This window comes from Barbus barbus, assembly GCF_936440315.1.
Source record: "Barbus barbus genome assembly, chromosome: 6".
NCBI lineage: Eukaryota > Metazoa > Chordata > Actinopteri > Cypriniformes > Cyprinidae > Barbus > Barbus barbus.
The window spans coordinates 20591184-20600491 of record NC_136734.1 but is presented as its reverse complement, the minus strand read 5'-3'; the positions used below and the strand labels follow the sequence as shown (position 1 = coordinate 20600491).

At 40.1% G+C, this 9308-nt stretch overlaps 1 protein-coding gene across 1 annotated transcript; it reads left to right on the top strand.

The window, feature by feature from the left end:
- Positions 1-469: 469 nt before the first annotated feature.
- LOC306871576 (nuclear receptor subfamily 2 group F member 1-A) lies at positions 470-8733 on the top strand. The gene is made up of 3 exons (XM_079419627.1): positions 470-1729; positions 3092-3619; positions 6469-8733. Exons 1-3 carry the CDS (start codon positions 1297-1299, stop codon positions 6741-6743), a joined length of 1236 nt encoding a protein of 411 aa, XP_079275753.1. The 5' UTR covers positions 470-1296; the 3' UTR covers positions 6744-8733.
- The last annotated feature ends 575 nt before the right edge of the window (positions 8734-9308 follow it).

The following is a 9308-nucleotide window of genomic DNA, read 5'->3' as shown; positions in this document are numbered from 1 at the left end:
TTATGCATTGATTCGCAATTTCGAGCTGGTATTGCTCTGTCAAATGACGTAAAATGTTAATGGATCCTTCACGGTTCAAATCTAGTCGTTGAAATGGGTATTTTTGTAATTAAGACTACAGCTTCGAACAAAACACTTTCAACTTTGTGTGGCTCGCACCAGTCCTTCCGCTTCACGCGCATTTGTTTATATTTCACGTGCGCGTATAGTTCGCTCATTGCTTTCATCCCGTTTTCCTCCGCTTCTTTCTGGGGTTTCTTCCTCTTTTTGTGACAATAGACGGTCCATTCTAATCGGGTTTCAAAGTAAATAGCAGCGCAGGGGCGAGCGCAATGTAAATTGTGCTTGTCAGAGCCCTCAGTCGTAGGTAGCGAGGAGCGAGGACTCTAACCAATGGAGTGAAGGAGGCTTGGCTAACCTTAGCCTCCCATTTTCTCTCTCCCCCCTCGATGCAGGGTTCTGACCAGTCAGTCGCCTTTGATTATCAGTTGCCAGCAGCCCCTCTCTTGGCTCCTTGACACGAGCACCATATAAGGCGCAGCGATCTCCATAGAAACGTGTCAGTTTCAATAGTAGTGTCAAAGTTCACTATATACAGACATTCGCGCAGATCTCCGTTTCGGAAACATTGCTCCGCTGGTACTCCCGTTAAAACGCATTCTTTTTGGGTCTCTGCTTCTTACATATTCCATTAGTTTTTAGTTTTTTCTTTTTTTATCCTTGCTCTGTTCCTACTGGAGAGGTGAAACTACATAGACACTCGGGCGAGTATGTTTTTTTTTTTTCTTTTGCTGGACCAGATGAGCTTTATTCATGAACATAGATAGAGAAATCCGTTCTTCAGTGTTTCCTCCTCTCCAACCGCGAAGACGGAGAGAGGAGCAAGGAAGAAAAAAGAGGGGAATTTATTTTGCACAGCACTTTGGATCTCCGGTCCACCAGAAAGCTATTATTTTTGCTTCAACGTGAAGATTTTTTATTGCAGTATTTTTTTAAGAAACACGATTTTTTTTTATTACGTCTGGGATCGCTTTCTCTCTACGCGATTGGGTTCCCGAATGGCTGACTGCAATTTACCTTGGAACTGGCCTCCCGACAATTGCATATCCTGATCGGGTGCCTTTCTATCGAGTCCGGTATTTTGAATTTATTGATCTTTTTCTGCTTCTACTTTTTTTCCTGTGAGATTGAGTGCTCCGATTTGAATTCGCGCTGCCGTTCGTCCAAGACTTCCCTTTTCCCTGCTCCGATATCCGAGCGACCAGTTCGCTTGAAAGCACTTTTCGGGCCCGAGATATGGCAATGGTAGTTAGCGTCTGGCGAGATCCGCAGGAAGACGTGGCCGGAGGACCTCCGAGCGGCCCCAATCCAGCAGCTCAGCCGGCGAGGGAGCAACAGCAGGCGGCGTCAGCGGCACCACACACTCCGCAGACCCCCAGTCAGCCAGGACCCCCGTCCACACCAGGGACGGCTGGCGACAAGGGCAGCCAGAATTCTGGACAGAGTCAGCAGCATATAGAATGTGTTGTTTGCGGGGACAAATCGAGCGGCAAGCACTATGGTCAATTCACCTGCGAAGGATGCAAAAGTTTCTTCAAGAGGAGTGTCCGAAGGAACTTAACGTATACATGTCGAGCCAACAGGAACTGTCCTATTGACCAGCACCATCGTAATCAGTGCCAATATTGTCGGCTGAAGAAATGTTTAAAAGTGGGCATGCGGCGGGAAGGTGAATATATTTTTCTGAACACGACACACTCTTGCTACACACAGGTTTATTGTTCAGAGACATGTTACATAAAGCTCGCACTATACACATACAAACGCGAAATAAATTTAGCTTTGATTGCTTGCTGAAGAGAGTCAGAGGGCGCGTACAAGCAGTAGTAAATCCGCGACCATAGGCAGGATCAGCATGCATCTTTAAAAAGTAATTTTGTTTGCATAGACAGATAAGCATCATATGCACTCATTTCAACATGAGATATTAAAGTCACCCATGAACACTGTATGTGTGTAAAAGAGAGAAAGAGAGAGGTGAAGTGTGTGTGTGTGTGTATTCTATGCGCGCGCTTGCGTGCTGGAAGACGGCACAAGACTGCCGAAAAGCCTACTACACTCACTAACCTCATATTGTAATAGCTAAAAGAAATAATATGCTGTGGTTTTACCTCTGAAAGTAGGATGTGTGGATCTGTTTTTACGCCGTAGCCTAGAGTAAACGTTTAGAGGCCTGTCTGTCCCCACACAGCCTGTAAGCTGTATGCGAACAATGGCCTTTGAAACTTACAGTCTACCCTTAATTACTGACTAGGACAAAACTGATATTTATACACCCTATATTGTTTTAAAATAATAATTAGTTCAACATAATAATATGCTTATATATATATATGTATATATATATATATATATATATATATATGCTTTTCTGTTTGAAATCAATAATATAAACAGTCTTCCTGCTCGATTGTGGATAACATTTTTTTCTGTTCTAGAGTTACTATCCTGATCGCTAAATTAACTGTTAACTTACTACTACACAAATCTATGCATAAGTAGGGCTATATTACACGCATATGTCAACATAGTATTAGAGTGTAGCATTTGTAACAAGAAAGAGGCTGGTGGCTTTGAACTAGTTCTACTGAATAGTAGAGATTTAAGCCCGGTCCTCGTCCACTATAATGTTTACTACATGCACATCCAAAAAATGAAATAAAAACAAAATAAAAAACATGTGTGTGTGCGTGTGTGTGTGTGTGTGTGTGTGTGTGTGTGTGAAGACACAAAAATGAGAGCGAGAGAGAAAGAGCTAGAGTGTTTGTATGTCTTCATATTAGCTGTTGAAGTCCATAAACAAAGGTAAACCTTACCACCTAATAACCGATGAGGTTAGTGGGGCTTCAAAGACCATGTGAAATTGTTTTTCTTCGAAGCGCAATGCCTTAAACAGTTTCTTATTTAGTTGAATTGTCGTAGATGTAAACAGTAGTCTAGAGTAATCATGAACTCGAACTAAAGCTTCCACATAAAGTATGTTTCTCAGTTCTGGATGTACATTTCCTCTCCCTTTCTTTCTTTTTGTCAGCGGTTCAGCGAGGAAGAATGCCTCCAACCCAACCGAACCCGGGCCAGTACGCGCTAACGAACGGGGATCCTCTGAACGGTCATTGCTATCTCTCCGGATACATCTCGTTACTACTTCGGGCCGAGCCTTATCCTACTTCTCGCTATGGCAGCCAGTGCATGCAGCCCAATAATATTATGGGGATCGAGAACATCTGTGAGCTTGCAGCTCGCCTGCTCTTCAGTGCTGTGGAATGGGCAAGGAACATCCCTTTCTTTCCCGACCTGCAGATCACCGACCAGGTGTCCCTGCTCAGACTGACATGGAGCGAGTTATTTGTGCTAAACGCGGCTCAATGCTCCATGCCCCTACATGTGGCCCCACTGCTCGCCGCCGCCGGCCTGCACGCCTCGCCTATGTCGGCGGACCGCGTCGTGGCCTTCATGGATCACATTCGTATCTTCCAGGAGCAGGTCGAGAAGCTCAAAGCACTGCACGTCGATTCTGCAGAATACAGCTGCATTAAGGCAATAGTGCTCTTCACATCAGGTGAGTGTGTGAGACGAGGCCTACTCACAGACATAAGGGGGCAATGCAATACGGGGCGGATAAGCTTCGGCATCGACACTATAGTTCGCTAGTGGGTCTCGAGCTGACTTTGTACTGTAAAATCTCTTTAGCGCACAAGTTATGGAGTGTTAATTCAAATGTGATCGATTCAAAGCCATTCACAAATATTTAAGATTTAATGTAATGCAAAATGTTGCATATTATTGTGCTTAGCACGGATGCTATTATATCTAAAGTATATTTTGCGATATTTGTGGAGGTTGACAAATATACAAAGCATAAAATTCAATATATCAACTTGAATATGCATTTCACATTAATTTTACGTGATGTAAAATATTTAGGCCAATATTTGTAAACTCAAGAACATCTTTCCTATATCTGCTCAATCACTTTGGTTCACAACTGTACATGAGGCCACAGTGTGCATACACAAATACACATCTGGGGCCCTCTCAGTTGAGAAAAGCTGACTACTGAGGCCCTTATTATTAATAATTGATTTTAAGCTCGGGTGATATTTTTTAAGGATATGTTATATGAATGCGCAGATATATCCATTAGACTGGTGTCTGTCTATTTACTGAGTGGTTATTTTGCCAAATAGTTGAAAATGAGCTTAGCTATTACAATTTGAACAGAACATTGATCGACACCAAATTACCCTCACACTTCTATAGCATTATAATTGATGTTTATAATATTAGTATTTCTCTAGGCAACAGACGATAACAAAATTTATAACGCTGTTAATAAGGTTTAAGCGAACTGTTGTTTTTAAATAGTTTTACACTATGTATTTTGTCTTAATTATGATTTGATCTTCGTAGGCTATTATGTAAATTAATTTTATAATTAATATTAACTATATTTATTTTAGCAAATGGAATTATATACCTAACGTTTTGACTAAATGAAGTAGCCAATACCAACTATTAGGCTACTACAATACCACTATCCCTTCAAACGTCTCTTGAGTTTAGGGCAAAGGTGCAAGCCACACACACACACACACACACACACACACACACATATATATATATATATATATATATATTATATATATGTATGTATGTGTATATATATATATATATATATATATATATATATATATATATATATATATATATATATATATATATATATATATTACAATTATGAAAACATCTGTGAAAAAAGACTAGCAAAGCTTACTGATCCTGATCCTTACTGATCATCTTTTTTTTTTCTTTTTTTTTGCCTTAAGGTTTAATTAATAGAGGCGTTCAAGTTAAAGTAGGCCACGGTCGGTTGCCCACCTTGTTTTTTGCCTTAATTTTCAGAAATATGCGTTACTGTTAAATGTGTATGGCATGCCAAATCTTTAATGGTAAAACATAATTAATGTTCTGGACATCTAATCTATACCACCGAAATGTAACATTGTATTTGTTTCTCAATGACGTCAGTCTCACACGGTAGGCTACCATCCTTGCCATACTTAACAATGAATTGCTTACAAAGCAGTCATATATTTAGGGTTTGGTATGGGTAGCGAATCATCAACTTGATGAAAGGATTTCCTAATCCGTAAGATCCGCAGTGTCTTTCAATAATAACTATATCTTTTGATTCGCTGCCAGTCCGAAGTGCTGCGTAAAGTTTTGGACATACGGTCTATATGTTTCACGTGATGGATTAATAATTAATAATGCGCCCATTGGTTTTGTCTCTTCTCGGGTTCTTTCTGAATAAGTGTAAATAGTTAAGTAAACTAACAAACAAATTCTTACACATACGAAGCACATTACGCTGTGATTTGCTGAATTCTCTCTATTTTTATAGCAGTGCTTTCTGCACATGCTGGCTGCAGCGGAAAGTGGCCCATGAGGTCACATTACTGAGAGATTTTATTTAGCAAGGACTTAGCTCAGTTCAGAAGTTCAGAAGGTTATTGTATTTGACCGCAGTGTGTTCTAGTCCAGTGCAATTAAGATCAGTCTCCGAGACATGCTGTAGGCTACACCACGCCCTAACACTTTAAGACTTAAACCGGAGAAAACGTAAACTCTTATTTTGAATATCTTCAACACAGCCGCCATATTAGAATACTGATAGAATGCGTATTGACCTGACGATGGTGTTCATGAGAGAGGACGTTTGGCTGAACTGATGCTGGCAGCTCCAGTGGTTGAGCTAGCCTATATGTTAACTGCATTGGCGTTCATGTGGTATTTGCAAACCTGTTTTGAAGTAATGGCATTAATTGACATGCACTAAAGTAGAAGAGTTTCTTGTAAAATACATATATTTCTCTGAAATTTAGGCGATTTTGTCCTTAAGCAAGTCCACGGTAATAAACGTGATTGCTTACAGCGGCCTTGCCACCTCGTTCAGACTCACAGCAGAGGCAACTTCTGGTACTGGGAATCGGGCGAGAATGACTTGGTAGCATCTGGAGAGCAATTAGGTCATAATTTGGTTATTACCATGCCCAATTCTCTGTCAGATATGAAGCTGGATATTTCCATATTTGACACAAGGCACAAACGCCTCCATCCTTTTCAGTCCAGCTTGCAATGCACCCTTGTCCCTGCGTAGCCTACTCTTTGTTTAGTCTGATTTGTGAGCGTGCATGCGGTGTGTCCCCTACAACGCAGGGAGTATGTTCTGTTACTCTTGAGGGATTGCACAGACGTATTGTTTATTTATATTGCAGGCAGCCTCATACGCTGCGTGATGCATGATGTTGGGCTCGTGTTTGTTCATCTCACTTTGTCAACAACACGTAATGCTGATGCTGAATGATAACCTGGGCCTCTTTTCTGTGCTGTGTTTTGTCTACTCAGACGCTTGCGGCCTGTCAGATGCTGCACACATCGAGAGCCTGCAGGAGAAGTCTCAGTGCGCCCTGGAGGAGTACGTGAGGAGCCAGTACCCGAACCAGCCCAGCCGCTTTGGCAAGCTTTTACTGCGACTGCCTTCTCTCCGCACTGTCTCCTCGTCTGTAATTGAACAGCTGTTCTTCGTTCGCTTGGTAGGTAAAACTCCCATTGAAACCCTCATCAGGGATATGTTATTATCCGGGAGCAGCTTCAACTGGCCCTACATGTCCATTCAATGATCCGAATGAGCGAGTGAAACAAAACGACTAAAGGACCAAAATTCTGCAAGCCCTTTCAAGAAGACTATATATATAGGACCTAATTTCTGACCACTTAGGAAGACACTCTTTTTTGTCTTCTGGGACCGAAATGGAATATGTAATGTACAAAGATTAAAGAACTGGACGTACTCCCGTGTAAATCCATCGCCGTCATCAAGAACACTCTCCATTTTGTAAAATACTAGTCTTTATTTTGATTTTCTTTTGTTTCTTTTTTTTCTTTTCTTTTTTGTAAAGAACAAAATACGTACAAATAAAATGAAGAACATCATATGCGCAGTAAATGAGCGAGATTTAGCGGGAAAGAAATTTCCAAGCAATTATAAGAAATGTCCTGTGTCTATGTATCTCTGTTTTGTATTTTTTCTGGTTCTAAACCAGTTTTCTTCTGTGATTCTATACTAATGATTTTTCATATAACCCTTTGCTTCTTATAATGAGTGCGATATATGTTGTTGAAGATATGTTCTCCAAGAATTAAAATTGAAGTGAGAATTTAAAAATAAAGAAAAACATTAGACAAATAAGACACTGTCTAATCGCAATGACAATTTCACTGATGGTTGAACCTTCCCCCACTTGATGCTATGGACATGCAACTTCGGCAAATCTGACCTCATGGACATTTTAAGGAGAGGACACCGGTGAAACTTTTTCTTGGTCGTATGTGTGTGCGAGTGTGTGTTGAGTCAATCATCAGTCAGAGATAAAAGACATGAAAAATCAAAAGCACTTTTAATATATCGTTTTCAAATACATTTAGTTTGTTTCGTCTTGATATTTTCGCTATTTCTTTTTTTATTGGATGTTGCCTTTCATTTTTGCTCAATCCATGATATGCCTGTGCAGAAGGTTCGCGTGAAGTTGTGTGATGGTGACTATACTATTAAAAAGGAAATAGGCAACATTGTCTCGCTCTCAGCAAATTCAATGTTCTTCATGCTATTAATGAGCTGTTCTAATGGCGGGTATTTGGGATGTGCTTTTACATTATGTATATTTCTGTTTGCTAACACATAGGTTTGTTTCATTTTTGTTGGGCTGACCTGTATGTTGACACAAAATGTCATGCCCGTCAAGAATAGTTTTGAAATACTGTAAAAAAAAAACATCTATGAGCAGAATAACACAGATGTTACAAATGCAAGCATTTGGTTACCTTTGGAGGTAGGCTATATTTATTCTGTGTGCGTTTTGGTGAGCACGTGCGTTTTATATATTATCTGGAGTCCCCATATCGTGCGCAGAATTAGATTTCTGTGACGTTGCTACCGACTGGTTCAAAGATCTATGCCTGTTTCAGCGCATTAATGTTTAATATTTTTCCCAGGCTGAACTGAAAGGCTTGCTCAAAGAGAAGAAATACAGAATACCGTCCCTCTAATAAGGCAATGAGAGCTTCTTCTTCTATCACCACCGTTTTAAGAAACGAAGTGGAGGGGAAAAGAAAACAAATCCATCTAAACTCGCAGACTATTATTACTTTGAGGTGATCGCGAACGTATCTGTGTTAGGACATATGTTTTCACTAGGAACGCAGCAGCAGTTATATGTGTGATCAATCTAAGATATGTATATGCCGCATGTAAGCCGGTCGATAGGAGCACTAAATGTGATGTATTGTACCGAGAGAAATAGAGAGAGAAGATTAGAGAATAGAGAGAAATTCATGTGCAGCCTCATATGATTGCTTAGAACCACGAAAGGAAATCACTTGATGCTCAGACGCGATTGTCCTTGTGCACGCAAATACCTTTCACGTGTGATGTTTACGGTGGGAAGGAGGCGTGTTTTTGTGACAAGAACTGTGACAAGAACTTTCGCTGACCCCAATGTCGCTGAATTTTTTATCGAGCGCTAATCTTTGTAATCAAGCAAGTTTGTTATACGTTGTTTCCCATAAAAAGAGCATGATATAATCACAAAAATAAAGAGCGGGTTTGGCTACAAATTATTCGTGATTCAGACCGTTTTTCAATGAACCCCATAAATAATACTGGCGCTGACATGTTTTATTTAAATAATTTGTTCGCTTATAGCGCCCTTATAAGCGATTTGTGGTTCAGCAAGTGAGATGGATTCAAAAGGACTTCCAAGAAGCCACATTGACAAAATAAACTACTCTGGTGCATTTTTATTAGAAATACATATGTTCGATGGGGAATATTCATATAGTGTTCATTTCATCATGTTCTTTGGAGGGGCAATTAGCTTGATGATGAAGTTAACGATCATATGTGTTTTATTTTTGCATCGCCTTTCCCACCATGTAGTCTATATTAGCGATGTAAAAAGAATTTCCATCAGAAAAAAAAGTCAAATGCAGGCGAGACCATATATTTTTTGTGACTAGGCCTATGTGTAATTGCGCGTTCTTTGAATTAAATATGGTCAGTTTAGGCTATTAGAAAAAAAATGCTATGCACAGGGGAATTCTGCTTATTTTATGGAAGACAAGAAGAGAGGTTTTGTTGCTAGAAACCAGACATTTTCACAAGACTAGCTAGGCTATAAATGTGTGGC

Bases quoted from the DNA above. Each gene is read 5' to 3' on its own strand.
- LOC306871576 (XM_079419627.1), top strand. From the start codon at position 1,297: ATGGCAATGGTAGTTAGCGTCTGGCGAGATCCGCAGGAAGACGTGGCC. The intron at 1,730-3,091 runs GTGAATATATTT...TCTTTTTGTCAG, and splicing joins AGTGGGCATGCGGCGGGAAG to CGGTTCAGCGAGGAAGAATG. The intron at 3,620-6,468 runs GTGAGTGTGTGA...TTGTCTACTCAG, and splicing joins AATAGTGCTCTTCACATCAG to ACGCTTGCGGCCTGTCAGAT.